Here is a 25,989-nt window from a genome sequence, read left to right on the forward strand (position 1 = left end):
ATACAACATCTAAATATGTTGTCCTGCACCACATCACTATTAAAATTCTTTTCTTGGGTGTTTGATCTTTGTTACATGATCATTGAACAACTGTGCAAAATATAAAACATTTATTCACCAAACCCTTGTTAAATAAATCCAAATGTAATGATTGCAAGATTAACTAGATAACATGGTTGATCTCAAAAAGCTAAGCATGATGGTAGTGCTTTGATGGAAGACCACCAGGAAATGTCATTAGTATAGATTAGGCTGGAAAATTGAAAAAGCATCACAGAAGACAATAACATTGTTTGATGCAATTTTGATAAAAGCTTCCTGGACACTTCCATAAAATTCCCAGATGTTAAGCCAGTGCAAAGAACATCCTTGTACTCCCAAAAGCTTTTTCAGACATGAATGGGATACCAAATTGCTGCTTGCAACAACAAAATGCTGGTTCTTAATTCCTGAACAGTTCCTTTAATAAATAAAGACCTTCAATGTGATGTGGTAAATTTTAAAGCTGATCCTGATTATAATGATTAAGCCAGTATATAATGATTAAGCCTGAGTTTACCAAGTCTAAAGCTTTACTTTTGTGCTGACAAATTGCCAGAAGATACAAAATAGCTTTAACAATATATGGAGGTGGACAATCTCCCTGGTCCTCAACTGATAGAAGAAAGCTTGATATAGCTGAGAATAGATCTGCTTCTGGAACAATTCTGAAAAAAAAAGATTAAAAATGCTTAAGATGATTCATTTTGCTTATTGACTGATTTTCCTATTCATGGCATATCACCTACCTGTCTTCATGACTAAAAGCAAGGTAGAAAAGAAACAGAAGGCTATATTGCTGATTGCGAAGTGTTTCATTTAAATATAAGGGATCTGGGGTTTCAGACAACAGTCTGAGACTTTCTAGTGCGCTGAAGTTTAACAGAGGCAGAGTCTTCCACAGGAGTTCAGATATTTCTTGGTCTGTGACGAAAAAAACATTAACCAGAAATGTCAGAAAAGCCTGGACAGCACATAAACATATTTTCTGGCTTAAAATCCAGATCCCTTACTCCTAATATAATTTTAGTAACAATGGTCACATTTTTGTTTTACCCTACAAAAGAGAACAGCAATCTCTTTTTCTTCTTAGTTAATATTGCTAGGTAATCATATGATGCCATGGCAAATTCATATAATAATTTAGACTTTGAAGGGTCCTGGTCATAAACAGAAGAACCTATATTTTAAATGTATCACTTACAGAGCCCACAAATTCATACCAATCTCTACAAGTTGGTTGTATTTTTCCAATTTCTGCCATAAGCTTTATTTTCAGATTTGAACTGTAGGATGCGGTTCAAAGAAACTTCACAAACAGCTCTTTTATCAAACTTACTTTTTTTTGAGGAATCCACCATTTTCTCAGAGGACAAATGAAGACTGAGGCACATGCTATGTAGAAAACTAGAACAAGCTTGATTCAAGGCAGCATTACTTAAAAAAAAAAAAGAAATCATGGAAAATGAAAATTTGACAATGCATCCATGGACAAGCATCGGTCTAGGTTTAGTCATATGGTATTCTATAAAGGTATGAAGGGCTGCATTTTGAAATACATAATTTTATTAATTCATAAAGTTTTGGCATCTTTAAAACATTCAAATCAACAAATTAACCAGCTGCTTTTTAAAATTATAAACATTTCTTTATGCTATCTAAATGAAGATGCAAAATAACAAAATCCCTAGGAATTTCTGGAGATAGGTCTATTTAAGTAAAAATAATGTTTTAATAAAATAAAGCATGACATAATTTTAATGTCAAATTTAATACCTTTGTCCACTGCAGAATTTGGCTTTCAATTCCAGGATCAGTTGAATGAAAGAAGAAGATGCTAAAGAGAAAGATAATTCTACTCATACAAAATATCTGAATTAAAATAAGTGTATTGTGCTTATCATTGTGCTTACTTAATAAAGTATTGCTCTTGTCATCATTTCAGCCCCATTTTCCTAACATTTTGGTAAGCGAATTTTTAATTTTTCTAAAAATGTGCATGTAGTTATATACTTCAGTAAAAAGTGTCTTAGAGCAAATGCAACAATTATTTAATAAATGATAGGAAAATATTTACTAAATAATTCAAAAAAATCAATAAATGGTGTGCCCAAGTAAATTACCGTGACTTGCCTATGAACCTCTGCAACATATTTTAAAATGGATGGCAAAAAAGCAGAACATGTGCTCACCCTTAAGTGTTATAAAGTATTACTTGTGGGAGAATATAAGGAGGGGTAAAATGAACCAGCTATGCATGTGCTGGTAACTGTTTACACCTGATCTAACTTGCAAGCTTTCAATAAAGCCTACTTAAGTATTGGTGTTGTCTTTCTTAACATTTTCTAGATTCACTGGGTAACAAACAGGAAATGCTATATTCTCCAAACTGTAGAAAGTTGTTTACAATTGAAGCTGTTTTTCTGCTATAGCTACTCGGGAGCCACCAATCCTTAAACCTACTGAATCATATGATTAGAAATATGTTTATTTAGGATTTTCATTGCATTTCTGGCATCATTTCAGCAATAAAAATACATATTTTAATCATACTTCCAAAAGTATTTCGCTCTAACTCTCCTTACCCATCTTAATGGATAATCTCTCATGCATGTCGGGCATAACATTGAACAGGATGCTAAGTGCTGAGATAAAGACTTCCATAATACCTGGGCGGATAGCCCTTTCAGAATATTTCTGCAAGAAAATATATATATACATATTTATTCTCCCTATTATAAAAAGTAATGAAATACAAATCAGAAATGCAAATCAGTATAGGCCTAGCAGACCTATAAAACTCTATGATCTATGATTCATAATATTATTATAGCTGAAAACTCTTCCTAAAACCGCTTATTTTCTTAAGAACATTTGAGATATCAAATACTATATAATAAAATTAATTTGTAAATGGTCCTCAGTTACTAATGTAATAAAAATCAGAAGCAGAGGACATTGTAGCTTTGCCTCTATTAACTAAACTTTGCCACTATTTCTTCTACATGATCTGTAGATACAATTGTTTTCTTTTTCTTTCTTTCTTCTGCTTTTCTGTACGTTTCTATAACTTATTTGATGTTTGATGCTAAGGACACAGAAAAAATAATTACCATGACCAGGGGAATGCAAAGCGAATCAGATATCCATAGAAGAAATTCTGAAAATCTTTTCAATGTATCAATATTCTCTGAATTTGGAGCTGTAAAAGTGTTCTTCTGAGCCAGAGGATCCTTTTGGTATTGCACAGCTAAACTAAAAAGTTATAAAATCTATTAGATACAACCTATACTTCATGTTTCTGTATCTTCCCTTTACCCCAGTATCATATTTAGACATGGTGAGATCCTAAGCTACAGAAATCAATAAAGGCTTTATTAGGCAGAGGTAATAGAAAAAGATGAATAAGAACGCAAGATGGGGTGAGGATAGTGGTGGGATTCAATTTTTTTTACTATTGGTTCTGAGGGTGTGGCTTGGTGGGCGTGGCAGGGGAAGGATACTGTAAAATCTCCAGTCAGAGGTGGCATTTGCTGGTTTTATTTTTATTTTATTTATTTATTTTTGTCAATTGTTTACAAGATAATAGGTATAAGTAAAAACATAGTTATGAATACATGCATACATATAAGAAAAATAAAGGAAACAATAGGACAGGGAAGGTAGGCACGTTGGTGCGCTTATGCACGCCCCCTACAGACCTCTTAGGAAAGGGGTGAGGTCAATAGTAGACAGTCTAAGGTTAAAGTTTTTGGGATTTGGGGAAGAAACCACAGAGTCAGGTAGAGTATTCCAGACATTAACTGTTGCTGAAGTCGTATCTCCTGCAATGAAGTTTGGTGCGATTAACCTTGAGTTTGTATCTATAGTTTGCTCTTGTGTTGTTATGGTTGAAGCTGAAGTATTCATTGACAGGTAGGACATTGCAATGTATGATTTTATATGATTTTATGGTTCTCTGAACTACTCAAAATTTCCGCTACCAGTTCTCCAGAACTGGTCAGAACCTGCTGAATACCACCTCTGGTGAGGAAGGAGCTTCTATGAACAGAAGGCGTAAAAGCATGCAGCAACAAAGCATAACTTAAATCTTAATCAATTAATGAGATTCATATGAGCAATACAGGAGGCTTAATTAACACATTCATGTATAAAATTATTACAAAATGGTAATATATTACAAAAATTCTGAAATTCTGAGAGGCCCCTTCAGACTATGAAGAACTTTTGATAATAGTTTACTAATCTTACAGTATGTTGAAATCTAGTCTGCTTGATCCTAAAGAACCTGACTCTAATGTTGTAGCTGGTGCACAGAATTTGGTGTTTGTGTGTGTGTGTGTGTGTGTGCACGCGCGCGCACTTGCCCACACATTTTTTGAGTGAAAAAGTTAACTGCATATATAAATCTTACCACTTCAAAATATTTAATTACATAGTATGAGACAAGGTCAGAGCTAATTAGATATATTTAGCTGAAATATCACTAGAATTTTACAAATTACTTTTTCATACAAATACTATCTTTGCGGAGACTTAGAGTTGTACAAAGACATAGTTCTGTTCAATTTCTCTGCAACAGAAATCAGGAGGCATGACCCTATTTCTATTTTGAAGTTATGAACAGAATTTAAACTGTTAGTTCAATCTATTTTACAAGGTAGCTGTCAGCATAATATGAGGTAACCTAAGTTGGACTTCCAGGAAGAAAGGCAGGATATAAGCATAGCAGGACAAAAAAAAATACTCCATTCATACCTGGCAAGATTAAGGATAGCTAAATAAAATAACCTTCATTCCTTGTTATTATATAACAACTAGATATACCATAAATAAATCATTTCAGAATCACATGATCAGGTTTTTAATTTTTTTTAAACTTCTTGATAGATTGCTATTATATCAACTAGGCAGCATTACTTTAAAAAAAAAAGAAATCATGGAAAATGAAAATTTGACAATGCATCCATGGACAAGCATCGGTCTAGGTTTAGTCATATGGTATGAAGGGCTGCATTTTGAAATACATAATTTTATTAATTCATAAAGTTTTGGCATCTTTAAAACATTCAAATCAACAAATTAACCAGCTGCTTTTTAAAATTATAAACATTTCTTTATGCTATCTAAATGAAGATGCAAAATAACAAAATCCCTAGGAATTTCTGGAGATAGGTCTATTTAAGTAAAAATAATGTTTTAATAAAATAAAGCATGACATAATTTTAATGTCAAATTTAATACCTTTGTCCACTGCAGAATTTGGCTTTCAATTCCAGGATCAGTTGAATGAAAGAAGAAGATGCTAAAGAGAAAGATAATTCTACTCATACAAAATATCTGAATTAAAATAAGTGTATTGTGCTTATCATTGTGCTTACTTAATGAAGTATTGCTCCTGTCATCATTTCAGCCCCATTTTCCTAACATTTTGGTAAGCGAAGTTTTAATTTTTCTAAAAATGTGCATGTAGGTATATACTTCAGTAAAAAGTGTCTTAGAGCAAATGCAACAATTATTTAATAAATGATAGGAAAATATTTACTAAATAATTTTAAAAAGATCAATAAATGGTGTGCCCAAGTAAATTACCGTGACTTGCCTATGAACCTCTGCAACATATTTTAAAATGGATGGCAAAAAAGCAGAACATGTGCTCACCCTTAAGTGTTATAAAGTATTACTTGTAGGAGAATATAAGGAGGGGTAAAATGAACCAGCTATGCATGTGCTGGTAACTGTTTACACCTGATCTAACTTGCAAGCTTTCAATAAAGCCTACTTAAGTATTGGTGTTGTCTTTCTTAACATTTTCTAGATTCACTGGGTAACAAACAGGAAATGCTATATTCTCCAAACTGTAGAAAGTTGTTTACAATCAAAGCTGTTTTTCTGCTACAGCTACTCGGGAGCCACCAATCCTTAAAGCAGATTACCTACTGAATCATATGATTAGAAATATGTTTATTTAGGATTTTCATTGCATTTCTGGCATCATTTCAGCAATAAAAATACATATTTTAATCGTACTTCCAAAAGTAGTTCGCTCTAACTCTCCTTACCCATCTTAATGGATAATCTCTCATGCATGTCGGGCATAACATTGAACAGGATGCTAAGTGCTGAGATAAAGACTTCCATAATACCTGGGCGGATAGCCCTTTCAGAATATTTCTGCAAGAAAAAATATATATATATATATATATTTATTCTCTCTATTATAAAAAGTAATGAAATACAAATCAGAAATGCAAATCAGTATAGGCCTAGCAGACCTATAAAACTCTATGATCTATGATTCATAATATTATTATAGCTGAAAACTCTTCCTAAAACTGCTTATTTTCTTAAGAACATTTGAGATATCAAATAACAATGAGGACCATTTACAAATTAATTTTATTATATAGTATTTGATACCTCAAATGTTATATAATAAAATTAATTTGTAAATGGTCCTCATTGTTACTAATGTAATAAAAATCAGAAGCAGAGGACATTGTAGCTTTGCCTCTATTAACTAAACTTTGCCACTATTTCTTCTATATGATCTGTAGATACAATTGTTTTCTTTTTCTTTCTTTCTTCTGCTTTTCTGTACGTTTCTATAACTTATTTGATGTTTGATGCTAAGGACACAGAAAAAATAATTACCATGACCAGTGGAATGCAAAGCGAATCAGATATCCATAGAAGAAATTCTGAAAATCTTTTCAATGTATCAATATTCTCTGAATTTGGAGCTGTAAAAGTGTTCTTCTGAGCCAGAGGATCCTTTTGGTATTGCACAGCTAAACTAAAAAGTTATAAAATCTATTAGATACAACCTATACTTCATGTTTCTGTATCTTCCCTTTACCCCAGTATCATATTTAGACATGGTGAGATCCTAAGCTACAGAAATCAATAAAGGCTTTATTAGGCAGAGGTAATAGAAAAAGATGAATAAGAACGCAAGATGGGGTGAGGATACAGTGGTGGGATTCAATTTTTTTTATTATTGGTTCTGAGGGTGTGGCTTGGTGGGCGTGGCAGGGGAAGGATACTGTAAAATCTCCAGTCAGAGGTGGCATTTGCTGGTTTTATTTTTATTTTATTTATTTATTTTTGTCAATTGTTTACAAGATAATAGGTATAAGTAAAAACATAGTTATGAATACATGCATACATATAAGAAAAATAAAGGAAACAATAGGACAGGGACCGTAGGCACGTTGGTGCGCTTATGCACGCCCCCTACAGACCTCTTAGGAAAGGGGTGAGGTCAATAGTAGACAGTCTAAGGTTAAAGTTTTTGGGATTTGGGGAAGAAACCACAGAGTCAGGTAGAGTATTCCAGACATTAACTGTTGCTGAAGTCGTATCTCCTGCAATGAAGTTTGGTGCGATTAACCTTGAGTTTGTATCTATAGTTTGCTCTTGTGTTGTTATGGTTGAAGCTGAAGTATTCATTGACAGGTAGGACATTGCAATGTATGATTTTATATGATTTTATGGTTCTCTGAACTATTCAAAATTTCCGCTACCAGTTCTCCAGAACTGGTCAGAACCTGCTGAATACCACCTCTGGTGAGGAAGGAGCTTCTATGAACAGAAGGCGTAAAAGCATGCAGCAACAAAGCATAACCTAAATCTTAATCAATTAATGAGATTCATATGAGCAATACAGGAGGCTTAATTAACACATTCATGTATAAAATTATTACAAAATGGTAATATATTACAAAAATTCTGAAATTCTGAGAGGCCCCTTCAAACTATGAAGAACTTTTGATAATAGTTTACTAATCTTACAGTATGTTGAAATCTAGTCTGCTTGATCCTAAAGAACCTGACTCTAATGTTGTAGCTGGAGCACAGGATTTGGTGTTTGTGTGTGTGTGTGTGTGTGTGTGCACGCGTGCGCACATGCCCACACATTTTTTGAGTGAAAAAGTTAACTGCATATATAAATCAACTTACCACTTCAAAATATTTAATTACATAGTATGAGACAAGGTCAGAGCTAATTAGATATATTTAGCTGAAATATCACTAGAATTTTACAAATTACTTTTTCATACAAATACTATCTTTGCGGAGACTTAGAGTTGTACAAAGACATAGTTCTGTTCAATTTCTCTGCAACAGAAATCAGGAGGCATGACCCTATTTCTATTTTGAAGTTATGAACAGAATTTAAACTGTTAGTTCAATCTATTTTACAAGGTAGCTGTCAGCATAATATGAGGTAACCTAAGTTGGACTTCCAGGAAGAAAGGCAGGATATAAGAATAGCAGGACAAAAAAAATACTCCATTCTTACCTGGCAAGATTAAGGATAGCTAAATAAAATAACCTTCATTCCTTGTTATTATATAACAACTAGATATACCATAAATAAATCAAATCACATGATCAGGTTTTTAATTTTTTTAAAACTTCTTGATAGATTGCTATTATATCAACTAAATATACCGGTATGTGCATAAAATAGGAATTCTAATTGAAACCCCTTCAATCATTTTGACTGGTTTTATTAAATTTATTCATCTCAATCAAAGCAGTTTCTAGCCAATTTTCAAAAGTTAGTTGGTTGATAGTATCACAGCTAGAAGCAGGACTGAGACGATCTAATCAAAAATCCCAGAAGTCAATGGCAAAACATTTCTGTATTGTTGCTAACAAAATTAAATGGACATATTCATTAAGTCATCAAAGATTAAGTTTGATTGAAGATCATGTTCAGATATAAACATGAGCTCAGTAGTTTTCTGCTATAAATTCATATAAATGTGAATGAAATGTGTATTAAATATTATATTTGTATATTTAGTATAATTCTCAGTTTCATATTGATTTTTCTTACCACTTCTACTATCAGTAAAGTTGAGAAACATCTTTTCTTACCTACAAGCATTTCTGAAGCTTTCTAAGGCATTCTGCAAGAACTGTGCCTGTTGTGAAATTACTGTATTCTTACATCTACCCCCTTGATGATCCTGTGATATTAAAAGAAGAAAAATCGGTAAGAATTTTTTTATGCTGCCATGGCCCAATGTTTAGATTAATAATTACTTTAATAAAATAATAGTGTGCAAATATGGTCCAAAGTATATTTAACAGAGGCAAAGAATTATCTTCAAAAGAAAGGAGGACTCAACTTTCAATATATGGGGATGGGAGCACTTTCAGCAAATGTTCTGTTAATTTTTTTAAAAAAGAGCAGTTTAAAAGAGTTTATTATATATATTACACATTGCTGGTCTTAAATCAGAACAAAAAGAGGAGCTTTGAGGAACTAACCATCAGCCTCTTATTAAAAGGTGCCAGTGGGAGATCATTACATCGCATCAGTATAGTTTCAATCAAGTTCTCTAGTTGCCCATACTGTATAGGTGGAAAGCTCAAATGATCCTTTCTGTGCTGAGAAAAACAGGAAAATGTTAAGCAAAGATAATGGTATAAATGAGTGTCAATATGAATATGGTAGTAGAAAAACAAATCAACTATGAATAGAGAGAGGACAGTTATATACCTTTTTTCTACTAAAATCACACTAGTCATTTCTCTGGTCCAAATGAACATTTTGGCATACTTTGATCAAACAGCATGCATGTTATAGAATAAATTAATGCTTAAAGAATTTTACCAGTAAGGAACAAATTGGCAAAAAGTCATAAAAGAAGATGCAGAGGTAAGGAATTATCTATATTTTCCAGGTAATAATTAAATTAAATTAAATTACACTTTTCATTTACCTCAAAATTGCAGTCACCGCTTTCACTGCTTCAGATGCTACTTCAATAACAGGGCATTTCACAGCTTCCATTAAAACACTAACAGTGTCTTTAAATGTAGCAATATTTGTAAATAATTTAATTTCTTCTGGTTGCCTGAAATTAAATAAAATATTTAAAAATTTTATCCAACAAAAGAATTTCTATAACAGTATATATCACTTTGAACTTCAGGATTACAGAAATGTTAAGCTAACACCTTAATATTTTCCTAAAGTACAGTATATTTTCAAATTCAAGTTCAAGGCAGGTTACTTCAACAGAACCAGAAATTATCCAAACTCAAAACACTTTCAGTATGGATTGTAACCCTTTTCTAAGAACTGCCCATTTGAACTCAAATCTATTTCAAATTGAAATATACAAATGCCCAATCTAAAATTATTGTACACAATTACTTAGGTTTTATAGTTTATTTATGAAATATATAAACCACTTCAATTTAAAGGACTCTAAACAGTATTATGTTAATTTAAAAATTAGTAATCCACCTATAAAACCTAGGTATATATATTAAATATACCTATATTCTCCACTGAAATCCATTGCAAAAAATAAATTGTAACTACAAAATATAAACGTTCCATATACTGCCAAGTAATATGCAGGATTCCCCATTATTCCTTCCCAAATTTTATATAAATTATTTTTCATGATTTAAAAAATAAGGGTGAACAGTTGTTCAAGTTTCAAGTTCATAGATAACTAGTGAAAAAATTATTATATTAAATCATGCTTATTATATATACATATTTTCCCCGGAAATATTTATCCTGTTATAAATTTGGTGAAATCTGCTTCCATTGCTTTCATTTTCCAAACTAACACCAGACGGAGAGTTGATATCTCTTACTTTTTCAAAATTTCAGTAAAAAGTAGAAGTCCTTGTTTTTGTAATTCTGTATTATTAAGATGCAAAGTTTCTTTCAAGCTCTTTATAAAAGGTTCTATGCCTAGGATAAAGAAGATATTAAAAGATTGGTGAAAATAGTTTATATGAGTAGCAAATACTGCCTAATGTAAGTTTTATCCTATATGAAAAGTGATGATTTACCATAAACAGTGTGGCATTTGGAAAAGAAAAGCTGTTCTTCAGTAAGAAGCAACAGGCAGCAATAAACTGACCAGGTGAGACTTTCACTCATGCAGAAGAGACATTCAAACAGAAATTCTGCAAGCAAAAAAAAACAAAAAACAACCTATTACCAGCTGAATCAATAAAACTAAGGGATTGGATTGGGGAAAACAAGGCCAGACTACATCCTACCATGTACGACCTTCTGACAAGCAAAGTCAATGAGGAAGTCAAAATTACTTAACAGCTGTGTTACTAACTTAACAATTGCAGTAATTCACTTAACAACTGTGGCAAGAAAGGTCATAAAATGGGGCAAAAAACTCACATAACAAATATCTCACTTAGCAACAGAAACTTGGGCTCAATTAAGGCTGTAAGTCGAGGACTATCTGTACATATATCAAATGTTGACACACCATATATTTTTCTAATAGCATTAAATATGAACTGTTATATAAACTGTTGTCAGTTTTATATTTCATCTCTTTTTAAATGATCCCTTGCGTGGAATTTCTTTGAAACATAGCTTTGAAATCAAATACCGTAGCATTCCAGAGTATCAGACAAATAGAACAATTACTCTTGTTACCTGGAATATCTGCCTGGATAAAAGCAGGAGCATATTTAGCTGGAGAGTACACCAATATAGTAGCCATACACTGTGTACTTGCCACTTGTAATATCTCATCTCTTGATAATAGCAACTGCAGGAAACATCAGAATTTGCATTAAAGGATCATTTTATACTAATTATGAGTCCATTAGGAAATAAGTTTATTTAATATGAACAATATTTAACTATTTTAAAAAATGTTTGGAATTTATGGTAATTTTATTTCAAGGCTGAACAATGCAATATTATTAAAAGTTCACTAAGCTCTTAGAGATCTCCTACTCTGAGATAGTCATGTCCTAGTTTCTGATCTCTAAATTATAAATTATTGGGTACCTTGGTATCCAGTTGCTGTTAAAAAATGCTAAATCAAACATATGAATAAAGTGGTCAACTGTATATTATTAAAACTTGCCTGGACAAAAATGTGGAAAAGCCCCACCTGAAATTGGCTTAGATGGGTATCCGGTCTTGCATCAGCTGCTATATCAATATCAGGGAAGAGAAGTTGCTGTGATTGTGTGTAAGACTGTCATGGTAATATAGGGCATTGTTTTGGAAATGAAGGATTGCAAATATTCTTATGTAATACTGAGATACTCTGTCAAGCATAGACTGCTACTTGTATATTAACCACCCAGTTACCCAGCAGTGGTCCTCCAGAAGTTCCTTAATATCATTTTGGGCCTGGTGTTTGGGTTCCAAAGTTGTAAGTCTTCATGGATTAATCTTAATGTCCTGGAAAGGGGAATTTATGATTTCATGGCCTTTATGACTGCAACCTCAACTCACATGGGAGGACACACATTTGATCTGATCTTTGTTTTTGAAAAAATTAAATGTGTTGTGAAGATATAGGATTTGTCATTTTGCTCTGGTCAGATCACTTCCCCGTTAAACTGAGGACATACGGCTCACGACAAATTAGAACCACCAACCCCCTAATACCTAATGAACCCACATTTCCAGAAGGTTTAGGGTGTCTTCCCAATTCTTTGTCAGGCAATTATATCTCTTCTCTTATTAGTCTGGTATACAGAGATGGCCAAGGAGTCAGATGAGATTGTTCCAGCAAGATCTCTGAACAATTGCCAAATATAAGTAGTTCCTTGATTTCCTTAAGCCCAACTTAAGATGCTGGTTATCATCTTTAAAGTTCTATACATTAGGTATTACCCTTTCATAACATAATCTGTCCATCCAACTGATACTCCCTCCTCATTCTGCGATACATGAAATATGGACAAGGCATTAGGCCTTCTCAATAATAGTTGCCACTTTATGGAACTCTTTCCCCTCCAATGAAAGGCATTCCAGTGCTCCTAGTTTTTGATAAACACTTTAAAATTTCATTATTCCGTTGTTCTTTGGCCCAAGATGAACCAAGGTGCAATGATATGAACTTTTCTTCAATCAGAATTTTATTACATTATTTGTAATAAAATTACTTATTTGTTTTAATTGTGTTTTTAATTATTTCTAATGTGGGTTGAGAGTGAAGTAGCCTAAAAATGATATAAAATCAATGAACAAAAATAGGTTTATTATTCATCTTGACAATTACATTTATAATATTGCCAAATTTATGTTGCTTTCATCAACTGATATTACCGTTAAGTACATTTTTATAAAGTTACCTTCTTGAGAATTAAAGGTAATAGACTGTCTCCTTCAAATAACTCAGGACTTGCAGAATCTGCTCCTTTTCCTGTAAAACTCATAATAATCGAAACAAAATTATCATATTTCAGCAGTTGCTTTAATAAACCTGCAAAGGGAAGAAAATGGAGAATAGGAAATTGTATATGAGCTTTGTCACAATTAGATTCCATAATATGTTCATATAATTAGCATTATATGATAAGAGCTATTATTATTTACTCACATTCATGGCAGAAGCATCTAAAGTGCTTCCGGATTGAAAGGGATTAGCCAGTGACATGACCGTTATCCAGGGAATGCCCGGTTGGGGGCTCCTTTCATATCCCCGTTAATATGCCCACCAAAGTCTATCTATTGCTATTACACGCTTTCAAATTGCTTGGGTCTCAAATAAAGGTTTGCTGATTTTCAGCCCAGCATCCTAACCACGTGAGTCACTGTGCTCCCAGCTATTATTTCCTTTGATGAAAAGATTAGGGCTCAAATATACATGAGATACCCCAGCATATTCATAGCTAAATTGAGATTTAAAAACTATTTTTCTTTGATAATTCACATTTTTAACCATTATTCTACTTTAGTATGCCGTTGATTCTTAACCTGTAGGTTTAGCCAAAAATTGATCACCATGTGTTGCATTTTGCACCAACTGGAGCTTCCAGGTGCTCTTCAAGGGCAGCCCTATGTACAGCGCGTTGCAATAGTCAAGACGGGAAGTGACAAGGGCATGAGTGACTGTGAGTAGGGGCTGTTTGGTCCAGGAAAGGGCATAACTGGTGCACAACCCGCAGTTACACAAAGGCTCTCCCGACCATGACCGCCACCTGCTCTTTGAGCAGGAGCCGTGAGTCCAGGAAAACCCCTAGATTACACACAGGGTCTGTTTGGGATAGTGCCACCCCATCCAAGACCAAAGGTGGCAATTCTCCCTGAGCCAACGAATCCCAACCCAGAGCCACTCAGTCTTGCAAGGGTTTAGTTTTAACCCATTGCTCCCCATCCAGCCCCTAACAGCCTCCAGGCACTGTGAGAAGGAGGACACAGCAACACTTAACTCACCACAGGCTGAGACATACAGCTGAATATCATCAGCATATTGGTGATACCTCAGTCCATGGTGACAGATGATCTCACCCAGTGGCTTCATATAAATGTTGAACAGGAGCGGAGATAGTACTGAGCCCTGTGCAAAATAGGGGCGGAGATAGTACCGAGCCCTCGACATCCCGTAAAGCAGTGGGCAAGGGTTGGATCTCTTCCCTCCTATCAACACTGACTGAGAGTGGCTGCAGAGGAAGGAAGTGAACCGGGACAGCATAAGGCCTCCCATTCCCATCCCTCAAAGCCGCCACAGGAGAATCCCATGGTCAATGGTATTGAAAGCCACCGAGAGGTCAAGTAGAGCAAGGATGGATGCACTACCCACATCCCGCTCCTGCCAGAGATCATCCAAAAGTGTGACCAATGCCGTTTCTGTCCCAAATCCAGACCTAGGTTTTGACTGGTAGGGGTCGAGATAATCTGTTTCAGTTATCTCCAGTTCAGATAATTGTTGGTATGTGCTCAATATTCAAAAAACAAGTAAAATCCTTACATTGACAATTTATGCTGTATTTTAAAAACATTTTCCATTTTTTCCAAGCATTCAGCATTCCCCCCCAAAAAGGATTATTATTGTTCATAAAAGTCACCCCTAACAATTATGAAAAATCCTTCCTGTAACCTTCTGGCTCTTACCCATAGAGTTAAGTTGCAGTTCCATGGTCTGAGCATTCTTCAAAGTGGTCAAAATGAGGCTATTAAGTTTATCTTTGAAATGAATAGACAACTGCTCCGCAGCACTGGGAACAGAATACAGTTTGCCATAAAGATAACACACAGCAGCTTTTATCCTCTCACTGGGGTACATCAAGCCTGCAGCCAGATGCTCAATCAGGTTACATGTTAAAGAAAATAGAAAAGCAGGTGTAATGAGAAAACAGAAGTAACGTTAGAAAAATTCAGAAAAAATAATCACTGAAACAGTCACATGATTTTGCATATTGTGCAAACTACTCAAATCTCAAGAAAGAACATTGGTTCTCTTTCAACAATCAATTGGAGATGGATAGGAGATCTTAAAGGTGGAACCCTAAAACTTTTGCTTTCAATAGATCAACTTAGACGATATTGTGCTAATAATATATTGTGAAATACTGTACAGCTAAATCTATTGACAGACAATGAATCTTCTTGGGAAATAGTGATCCAAAAGAAACTGAGCCTCTATAGTTTCTCCAGTGATGCAATCTTAACTTTAATTTAAAGCTAGAGTAACACTAAAGCAAAGGCTTAGGTATAGCAGGTCAAACAGAAATTGCTGCTTCCTCTCACAATTGCAAATAGCCAAATGTTAGTATTTAAACCAGCTTCCTATTTATATCATATCACAGTTCCTCAATTTTGGATAGCCTTTAGCTCAGTTTAATTTGCTTCCCATAGCTGTCCTGGAAGGGAAATAAAGAAAAAACCCATATGAAATCCAATTCTGCTCGTCATATGGATACTGCAGAAACCACAGCCCATGTTTGCATTTATTACCAGTTCTACGGGGACATTCACCACCAGTTGATTACCAAGTTATTAAGAGCAAGTTATCTTGGTAATAGTATCTCAGAGGTTGGAATTATGTTTTTAATCCTCTTGTTTACTGCTAAAATTATTCTGTGGGACATCAAGAAAATTATTTTTATCATTCATCATATAATCACTGCGTAGTTAAAATTCACCTGTAATACTTACTATGTTCAGTCACTAAAGTATCAGCAAACAATGGAATAGCATCTGCCAACTTTCCAAGAAGAATAAATACAGGCAAACTATTTCTTGTTGTGGCTATCTTGCATAACTATTGTGGTTGGGGGAAGCAAATCAGACAATTTACAAGACTAGCTACAGTATGGAAATCATTTCAATTTGCTTCTTTCTCTTTAATCAACTATTTTCCTCTGCTACCATTCTTCTAAAGGGCTACTTGAACCATGCAGTCATCCTCGGTGCAATTTTCTTGATCAGAATGCAAAGATATATTGTGTCTAACAAGCATTCCAGATACATTCCTACAATCCTAAGTAAGCTTTTAAACTCATTTAACCGTAAACCAGAGGGTCTCCAAATTTGGCAACTTTGTGGACTTCAGGCTGGCTGGGCAATTTTGGGAGTTGAAATCCATAACTGCCCTGGACCATCCCTCTCAAGACAAATTGAGGAAAGATCTGATTTTTCTGAACAAAAAAGGTATAAATTTGTAGTTACATGATCCTGGGATGCAGCAGGTTCGAGAAGACACAAACCCGTAAGCGGTGTCAGGATGAATTACACAAATGACATTTATGTGTTTCCATCCTTAAATAAATACAGCAACCATGACAATTCTGGAGGCCCTTAGGGTGGCACTTTGTTATGCGAACTGCAAATCTGCTTCCCAGTCCAATTCAAGTTGTTGGCCACTACCTTTAAAGCCCTGTATGGCATGTACCCAGAATATCTGAGAAACTATCTAGCCCCAATGAAATTGGCCTATCCCTGTGATGGCATGTGTGCTGGAAGTGGCACGCAGAGCCATTTCCCCCGGCATGCAAGAACTCGCCTGGAAGACCCTCACTGTGCATGCACGTGTGCCGCCACCGCCCGACAGCTGATTGTTGGGTATCTGGCACGCATGTGTGGGTGTGCGTGGGAGACACATGCAAATGCAGAGACATGGAGCATGCACTGGGGGTCATACGTGCATGCAGACATGTGGCGCATGGAGGGATCGCGCAGCGTGTGGAGCGTGTGCAGCGTGTGGAGGGTGATCGCATGCGCAGACGCGTGGAACATGGTGGGGGAATCGCGCGTGCAGGCGCAGAGATATGCTGTGTGGGACGGGGGAAATCACATGTGCATGCACAGATGTGCGGTGCACGGCAAGGGGATTGTGCATGCATGCAGACGCGCTATGCGGGGATCGCAGGTGCATGCGCAGGGGGTGGGGGGCCAGTACGCATTGCCTTCTGGGTGCTGGCACATGTGCGCATATACACAAGCATGCGCGCAATTATCAGCACGGGAGCTGAAAAAGGCTTGCCACCACTGGCCTATCCCATTTGTTATGACAGAAGGGGCATACGTTAGTCAAGGAATTTTCTGCCATGACCCTTTGGAACAGGGTGTCCAACCTTGGCAACTTTAAGACTTGTGGACTTCAACTCCCAGAATTCCTCAGCCAGCTTTGCTGGCTGAGAATTCTGGGAGTTGAAGTCCACAAGTCTTAAAGTTGCCAAGGTTGGACACCCCTGCTTTGGAACATCTTGCCAAAAGAGGAGAGATCCACCTCCACTCTTCTGGTCTTCAGGAAGAGCCTCAAAACTTGGCTATGTTGCTTGGTGTGTGGCCCTGCAGGAAAAACTGTAGGTGGAGATGGTTGGTGCAGTGCAGTGACAAAGAAGACATCATCAATCCCCTGCTCCAAATCTGTGGCCTTTTAGTCTGTCCTTAATATTTTGTCATTTTAATCTCTTTTTATATTTATAAATGTTTTTATATCTGTTTTATTACATTGTAAACCACCCAGAGTTGCCTCAAACCATGAGAAAGGTGCATATAAATTCAATAAATATATGAACAAGTTAATACCACAATACCGTTGATTTATCTTTGGTATCATTGATCTTCCATTCATCCATCCTTCACAGAAAACAATATTTTTATAAACTAGAAAAATCACTTATTTTTCAACTTACTTCAGTTAATGAAAAGCACATTACTCCAAAATGGAAGATACAAACCTCTTTCTGACATTCATCCAATAGATAATGCAGATACCTCTCCAATTTCAGCTGTACTACCAACTGTACTAATACTGTTCACAGCAAGAAAAAAATACTGTTTATTCACAGTAATTAACACATATACCACAATCAATTTTGCTAACATTTTTACATATGACTTTTAATTTTCTTTACTGTAGTTTTTCCAGAATTATATTTACACATTAAAGTAAATATGCTTAATAATAATATATCATATACGGTACCTAATGATAGGGATTGTATATAGAGCAGGACTTTTATCATTCTTAACCGCTTTACCAGCAGTGGCTGAAAGGGACTTTTTTTTTTGTATGTACAGTAATGCATCTCTGTAATGTTTTTGTGTTTCTTTTCTTTCCTCACATCTGTTTGTATTTCTGTCCTAGGAAGAACAGAGTATTTGCATACATTCCAGTCTGTGTTACATGACCAGAGATAAGAAGAGGGGCTTATAATGAAATAATACACAAATTTACTAGCCACTGCCCAACTGTGTCTCCCACAGGGATGCAGTGTAGGAATTTTTTCTGGCAAGTTTTCTTCCATAGCCTTCAGTATTACGTTGCTCATTTTTAACTCAATTTTTTATTTTGCTGGTTTCTCCTGGCATATTAGAGTTGGTTCAGTTCTAATCAATTTTCTAGAGACCACAAAAGAAATATGGCAAACTCACAACTGATCTCCTTAATGCAACAATCACATTTCAGAAGATAAAGAATTTGGTTTTATGCATCCTTTTATGTATCATTCAGGAAAATCTAGCAGTGTTTTAGGCTATGTATGTTACAGAAAACAAGACTGAGCTATTTTCAGACATCCAAGTCCATGTGAGAAAGGCATCTTAATCATGGAATCCAAATTCTTACCACTGGTTAAGGACCTCTAGTCAAACAGCCACTTGAAAGTGTGTGTGGATGTAAATATTTTCTGAGTATACCTACCCACAAAAGTGTTAGACAGGGTTGTATTCTAATCCAAATGCTTTTTAAGCTCTGTGCCAATGATATTCCAAGATTCTTGTATGCTCCAGACACTCACATGCCAAATATCCTTGATAAATATATTAATATTCTTTTATAAGCTGACAATATGGTTATACCAGCGCATTCTCAAATAGGCCTGAGAAGACTGTTGGAAAGCTAAATACCTATAGTTGTATAGTCTCAACTCTCTAAAGATCAATAAAATCAAATCTAAAATGATGCTATTTAGCAAAAAAAAAGTGTGAAATATAACTGGCCACTGGAGGGAAGCCTACTGAACAAGTGTGTTATTTCACCTATTTAGGAGTGGCCTTTACAAGGCCATGGGCAAACCTTTTTAAAAGAATGATAAGGGCTGAGACCAGAATTATATACATTATTTAATTAAAACTAGCCGGGCATCTTGACCTCCCATATTGAAAGGACAAAAAGTAGAACAATGCTGACCTGTAGCACAAAACTGTGGGGCCATACAGAACCTATCTCATCTGAACAAGTTCAGATTCATTTATTAAGAATCCTGGGAATTGACAATAACCCATCAGCCACCGCAGTCTATCTTTACTCTCAAGTGCCTCCCAGACAAAGGAAACTTTTAAACTGAGAGTCTTAGATATCACTGTCAAGCAGACATGGAATTATTGGCAAAAAAACCCCAACAACTTTAAATTGGTTGGTTAAGAACCAAACCGCTTTCTAAGTGAAAAATACCTGTAAATGTGTTTGACACAATTCCTACGAAGGGTCTATTATAGAGCAAGATTTGACCTGCAGAATTTCCTGGTCAAATATGGATGGTGGCATTAAGTGTCATATGCTCTTACATGACATGTTATGTATTTGCAGGGCCTCAGCCAGAGGATAATTGCTCATGTTTTTGTTTATCAACTGTATGTGTTTTAGATTTAGATACTTAATTTCCCTACTTGAAAGAACAGCCCACTGGGAGCTGAATTGCATATAACATGATTCATAGTTGACCAAATAGATATTTGCAAAATTAGATTTATTACGTTTAATCGTGCTGGAGTAAAATTCTAGTAAAAACATGTTCTAGTAGTTTCAGATGGTACTTTCTTTCATATGTTATTATTTTTTAAAAGGTCAATTGAATTACAGTTTTTATAAAGAGAATTAACCAATTTAATTACTGTTTAAGTATCTTTAAGGCATATATTTATGAGGAAAAGGGAATCTAATCATAATAATTTAGGAATGAAAGTTAAACAACTTTGAAACACATATGGATCTCCTAGTCTGGAATTATATAATGCCTTTGTTTTAAATTGGTGCTTAATCACTTCAATGTGTATGATATGAAATTTTCATTACATTGGGTAAAGCAGAATTATTGAGGTAAAATACTGATTAAAGTACTGACTTCTGCAATGAAACAACAAATTATTCTACAAATAAGGGATTTCAAAATAAGATATATACTTTCATAAAACATGATTAAAATGTTTGGATTAGAGTTTATTGAGGATACTCATTTTAAATGTTATTTATATAATTTAAGATGAATGTTGTGTTGAAAAACAAAATATAATCCAAATCTAAACCTCAAAATAATTTTACTGGGATTTGCATAGCACTTCCTGATACAACTCTGATCGTTAACTGATCTTCCTACCATCACACAGATAATGAAGTAATTCAAGCACCCCGTTTTATATATACCTTCAATGAGTAAATCCTGGATACTGCTGTCTTCTACAATATGTAAAATCCCTATAGAAATATATAGAGAAAGAATCATCTTTTGGAGAAAAATAATAATCATATTCTTAAACAAATATTTGGGTTGCAATCTTCACTGCACTTACTAAAGAGGAAACATACATATATAATCATGATGCTATTATTTTAGGGTAAACAGCTTTATGCAGAATAAAGAAAAGGAGCACCAAATCAATATATATACTACATACAAAAAAAAAAACCAAAAAGGAAATTTAGTTAAATCTAAATCTAATTTGCATTGCATCAACCTAATTTACTATATCTCTCCATACCTTTTAATCCTTGAAAATCACCTCAGCTTCTGTCATAGCCATACACTAATACACCTAACCTTTTGTTTTTTTAAAAAAATTGTCAACATCCCTCTTTTTAGGAGCTTGTAAATTGTAAATTTTCATTTACAATCATTTATTACTTTCTTTCTGTTCTTTGGTACTTTAATTTTCAGATCCATTATCCTCATTTCACCAGGTGATTTATCTAATCTTTGCTGTAAATAATTCATATTCTCAGCTATTATCATATAATCTTCTGCATACCTGTTGCTATATATTCTATCTCCATAAATACCTTGAAGAACCACCCTTGCCTTACTCATTGCTCAGTATTAAAGAACCATTCATCAGGGATTCCATGTATTTTCATGCATGATTATTTTCATCTTATATCATGATTATCTCATTCAGCAAGCAGCCTTCACATTCCATAAATCAAGACTATTCACTTTATATGACACTTTCTCTGAATCAGCACATTTACAATTAGCTTTCTTTTCTATATTTATATATTTTTCAATAACCTTGCTAAAGAACAAAGTCTCGTCCTAATACCCTATTAATAATTCTTAGAAAGGGATGAACAAAGAATAAAGGAAATTAGAGGCCTGTTAGCTTGGATGTTCTTGAATAGCAGGTATGAGGTTCCTCAGATCCAATTTACCATCTTTACAACATGCTAAAAAAAAGATTGCCACATGTGATTTAACACCAGATTCAGGAAACATTTTGCATTGTTTTTTATAGAACTACCGTAATTAAAACATATAGGAGGTATCCTTTTTTTAAATCTGATGTTAAACATAATTTGTGTATTCAAAATATTGAAGAACACAACAGAAGTAAATAGATTGCTTATGGATGACTAAAAATAAACTGATATAAATGTAGCAGGATATATATGTCAGTAGTTCATTCTAAGGATTCAAATGATTTAACATAAATTAAGATATTTTTTTTAATGGTCCTAAAATTAAACCTACATTATTAATAGCACTTAGACTTCTATACCACTTTACAATACCTTACAGCCCTCTCTAAATGGTTTACAGAGTCAGCATATTGCTCCCAACAATCTGAGTCCTCATTTTACCAAACTGGGAAAGGTGGAAGACTGACTCAACCTTGAGCCAATGGGAATCGAACTCTGGCAGTAAGTAAAATTAACCTACAAAACTGCATTTTAATCACTGCACCACCACAGTTCTTAATTAATACAAACTCCTCAAAGACCATATCCCTTTATTCTTATTCTTTTCCCTGTATTTTTCATCGCAGAAGAAAAAGAAAACTAATTATGTAGTATAAAATCAACTATTTAATATGTCTCTTTTGCCAAACAACTCATCTTAATAACTCTGATTCACAAAATATATTGTGCTGAAAAAAAATTAAAATATTCTTGAAGAACATGTTGAATGTGTTTGATGTTCTCTTACCAAACAAAGTTGTTATAAAATAAGCACATATTCTTTCATTCTGAACAAACAATGGGATGACTCTTGTTGCATGCTGAGTCAGAACATCTCGGAGACAAGAGACTACATGCTTCTTGCGTATTAGCTAAATGTTAGCAAAAATTAGAGAAAATTACAAGAATTGTTAAGAGGAATTATAAGAACATTTTAATTCTCCCATAAGCCTATGTTCTTACTTGTTGAGCCCAAACTGTTGATTTCCTTTGAATGGATCAAAAGTACTGAAAACTTCAGAATTTCCCCCCTATCTTCTGCCTCACACCCATTTTATATCCAACCTAGTCATCTCAACTAAAAAGATTTTATATACTTTAGATGGCTATTTGATAAAGGATGTCCTAATAAACTTCTCTCACAAGGCCTAGGGCTGAAATGAAGGTAGAGTCATGGAGACATGACAGGAAAAAAGATATTGTCAAGTCAAATTTATACCGTAATAGTTTTAAATGGGGAAAGTCTAATGAATGTCATAAAAAGCAAAATAAAGTTACATTTGAAAACAAATAGTCTTAACCTAAGGATGTATCAGGCACCCATTTCCTTGAATACAAAATTTACATAAAACTCAAAAGAAATAAAGACTAAATCAAGAATTACAGTAGTACAGTTTGGTAAATCAGTATAAAAGAACAACACACAATTCCCTTCCTCATGTCGTGTGTGTGTGTGTGTATTTCTGTCACAGCAAATTGTGACTTATGACTATTTTTCATACTTACAACCGTAACAGCATTCCCATGATCACATGATTCAGACTTGGCAACTGGCTTATATATATGACAATTGCCATGTCCTGAGGTCATGTGATCACCTTTTACTAGATTCACTTAACAAGTTAGTAACTTAACAACTGCAGTGATTCACTTAACATCTGTGGCAAGAAATATCATAAAATGGGATAAAACTCACTTAACTATCTTGCTTAGCAGCAGAAATTTTGGGCTCAATTGTGGTTGTAAGTTGGGGATTACCTATATTCATTTTAATTTCTAAAATGACTATCTTCTAAACTCCCCTTTTTAAATCCAATTGAGGAAAACAACTAAGAGCAAAAGTCCATCAATTGTACAAAAGATCAACTGTAGCTATAGTAATTGCTCTAATAACTATTTATAAACTATTAACTGTTTATTAAACTGTTGTTTAATATTTGTATTAAATACAGTAGCAGTTTCAGGCAAGTTTATTAAGGAGCAGAGCGTACAAACTTAAAAGCTGGATTACACATAATGCAAAATATAACATTCTCACATTTAATGCAAGAAGTGAATCCCAAGGAAAATAGTAGTACTTAAAAAGTAAACATGATTAGGACTGTGCTGTAAAATGTTATCTGGGTATATTTGAGAAAAATTTGGGCTTTTTAATTTCTCATACAGTATGAAAACTATATTATCATTACCATCTGCCATTTCCACCCTGAGCTAGAACTCAGAAGTAATGAACCAGAATAATTTCCATATACCAAAAGACCTGCCAGGGTTGTGTTATTGCAATATCTTCTCTCTCATCCCATTTATAAAGGACCATTTTATTGCCAAAGTTGGTAGAGGAAGCAAGTAAATAGTTACACATGCTGGTTTTGTTACATATTTTCTTTTTTAGAGTTTGTAATGTTGCAACTCCAAAGAGAACATATTTGTTCCCTAATTTATGGACTTCATAACTAAAAAACAATGCCCAACTAAAAAACTGACCATTCACACACAAACACACACATCCAAACCAGTCCATTGCTTCCATATGAAGCTGATTCTTTGAACTTAGAACGAGAAAGAGGAATTGTGAACTAATGCGGGGCGATAAAGAGTGAGGACACGAAGAGGAAAATGGGGGACGTTATTCAGCCTTCCAAAGAGCGCAGCGGCTCAAAACAAGCGCACTGGAGCACAAACCGAGACCCCGTCCTCCTTCAGCGTCTCAATGGCGCAGGCCAAGCAGAGTGGCGAAGGCAAAAACTCCAGCAGCCAGTGAGGGTCGTGCCGCGAGTGGAACCGCTCGCAGATTAAAGGCTCTGGGGCGAAGCCTGCCATCTCGCCGCCTCACATGCTCTTCCATACACAGTGGCAACTGCAAAGAAGATGGGACAAATTTGGCGGGATAGTTTAACGCAAGCGCGTTGCAAAACCAGTTGCTTTGACGATCCCGATGACAGCGCCCGAAAGGCTCGCGATCGGGGGGATCTTGCTTTCAGCACTAGCTCTTTATTACGGCGGCTGTTTCTCCATCAGTAGCTCAGCCTGATGTTTGATTGGGTTTGTGTTGATTTCTTAGATGTTAAGGGTATTCTTCCCCCGTACGAAGTGATACTATTATGCATAAATCCTTGAATCCGATAAAAAATAATTGCAGCATGCATAATAAAATTTGCTGTCACGTTGCGAATCCTTCTACTGCTTGTTTCAAGTCACAACAGTGATATCTGATTTCCAAGGTGAGAGATAATAAAGCCTAAATACACATTGAGGATCCTTTTGACCTAAGTTAGAATAAGTAGGGAAATACTACTTTAATGACTTAGCTTTTCTCCCTAATGAGCTGATAAGATGAAGTTAACATCATGGGGACCATAGCAGGAAAAAAATGGTATCAGAGCATATTTAAGAAATATATTTTTAATGTTTTTTCAATGTATGCATTAATTAAATGCCAAAGGTTTACACAATGTAACTTAATTCTAAAGCATGTTTACTCAAATCCAATGTGCTTCATGTGTTCAACAAGCATCTCTAAATGCCTTGTGCTCTAATTCTAATGACAGATAGCTATGTAACTTAATATTTTCATCAAATATTCTTGTTTGTTTCAGCCAATGAGCACTGTTTGTAGAGGGAAGAAAAGTGTGCTATAAATTAAAATCTCACTTCAGATTTCATTACTTTGGTAATTTTAGGTATGTGGAACTTCAATTTTCAGGTGGTCCAATATACACTTAGGCAATAATACCACATTCTCCAGGACTCATTCACTTAATAATCCATGCACAAAACTATATTGCCAAAGAACTAAAGATTATACTACTTGTATAATCAGATGGTAGATATATCACATTATGAGACATATACTTTTTAATTGCTTCAATTTAATGAGTTACCCTCCATACAGTGTACTTGTTTAATTTCTGCCAGTTGCAAAGAACTGAGAGATTAAAAAAATTATAATCGCTATCAGAATGTGTCGTGGATAATTTCTCAGTTTGTCACATACAGAAAATTTTGATGAATGGATTTAGATCTAGCCCCCGTTCACCCAGTTTCTTTTTAAGCCCAGCATCCCACAGCAGGGAAGAACTGCTAAGCTAAGCTGTCACCTTTAACCCATTAAAAAAAAACCAGCATGTTTTTATTGCTGCTGAAACTAGATGCTATATTAATCAAATCCCTGTAAATGTAATTAATAGTTGCGGATAAATGACAATTGCTAATGAGTGAACGTGGAAACATGGCCCTTCAAGTTCAGTAAATGTCACCGTGATGGAATCTTAACACGACCATTATGTTAGGTCGA

The 25,989-nt window shown here is 34.8% G+C and overlaps 1 protein-coding gene across 1 annotated transcript in view; it reads right to left on the bottom strand.

Annotated features, from left to right (window-relative positions):
• The window catches only part of MEI1 (meiotic double-stranded break formation protein 1), a 46,021-nt gene extending 21,350 nt beyond the window's left edge, over positions 1–24,671 (bottom strand). Inside the window, exons 1-19 of the mRNA XM_087969108.1 lie at positions 24,378–24,671; positions 22,444–22,567; positions 20,667–20,717; positions 17,980–18,053; positions 15,953–16,058; positions 14,909–15,112; positions 13,147–13,277; positions 11,486–11,600; positions 10,873–10,989; positions 10,672–10,771; positions 9,780–9,914; positions 9,325–9,439; positions 8,929–9,020; positions 6,694–6,835; positions 6,102–6,213; positions 5,284–5,344; positions 1,379–1,476; positions 789–963; positions 560–707 (exon numbers count right to left, since the gene is read on the bottom strand). Of these exons, the coding sequence (XP_087825234.1) occupies positions 560–707; positions 789–963; positions 1,379–1,476; positions 5,284–5,344; positions 6,102–6,213; positions 6,694–6,835; positions 8,929–9,020; positions 9,325–9,439; positions 9,780–9,914; positions 10,672–10,771; positions 10,873–10,989; positions 11,486–11,600; positions 13,147–13,277; positions 14,909–15,112; positions 15,953–16,058; positions 17,980–18,053; positions 20,667–20,717; positions 22,444–22,567; positions 24,378–24,515 (2,238 nt within the window). The 5' untranslated portion in view covers positions 24,516–24,671. The remainder of the gene's footprint in view (positions 1–559; positions 708–788; positions 964–1,378; positions 1,477–5,283; positions 5,345–6,101; positions 6,214–6,693; positions 6,836–8,928; positions 9,021–9,324; positions 9,440–9,779; positions 9,915–10,671; positions 10,772–10,872; positions 10,990–11,485; positions 11,601–13,146; positions 13,278–14,908; positions 15,113–15,952; positions 16,059–17,979; positions 18,054–20,666; positions 20,718–22,443; positions 22,568–24,377) is intronic.
• Between the last annotated feature and the right edge of the window lie 1,318 nt (positions 24,672–25,989).

This window comes from Notechis scutatus, chromosome 6 (genome assembly GCF_049901735.1).
Source record: "Notechis scutatus isolate UNSWTSFEM ecotype Mainland chromosome 6, rNotScu1.2, whole genome shotgun sequence".
Taxonomy (NCBI): domain Eukaryota; kingdom Metazoa; phylum Chordata; class Lepidosauria; order Squamata; family Elapidae; genus Notechis; species Notechis scutatus.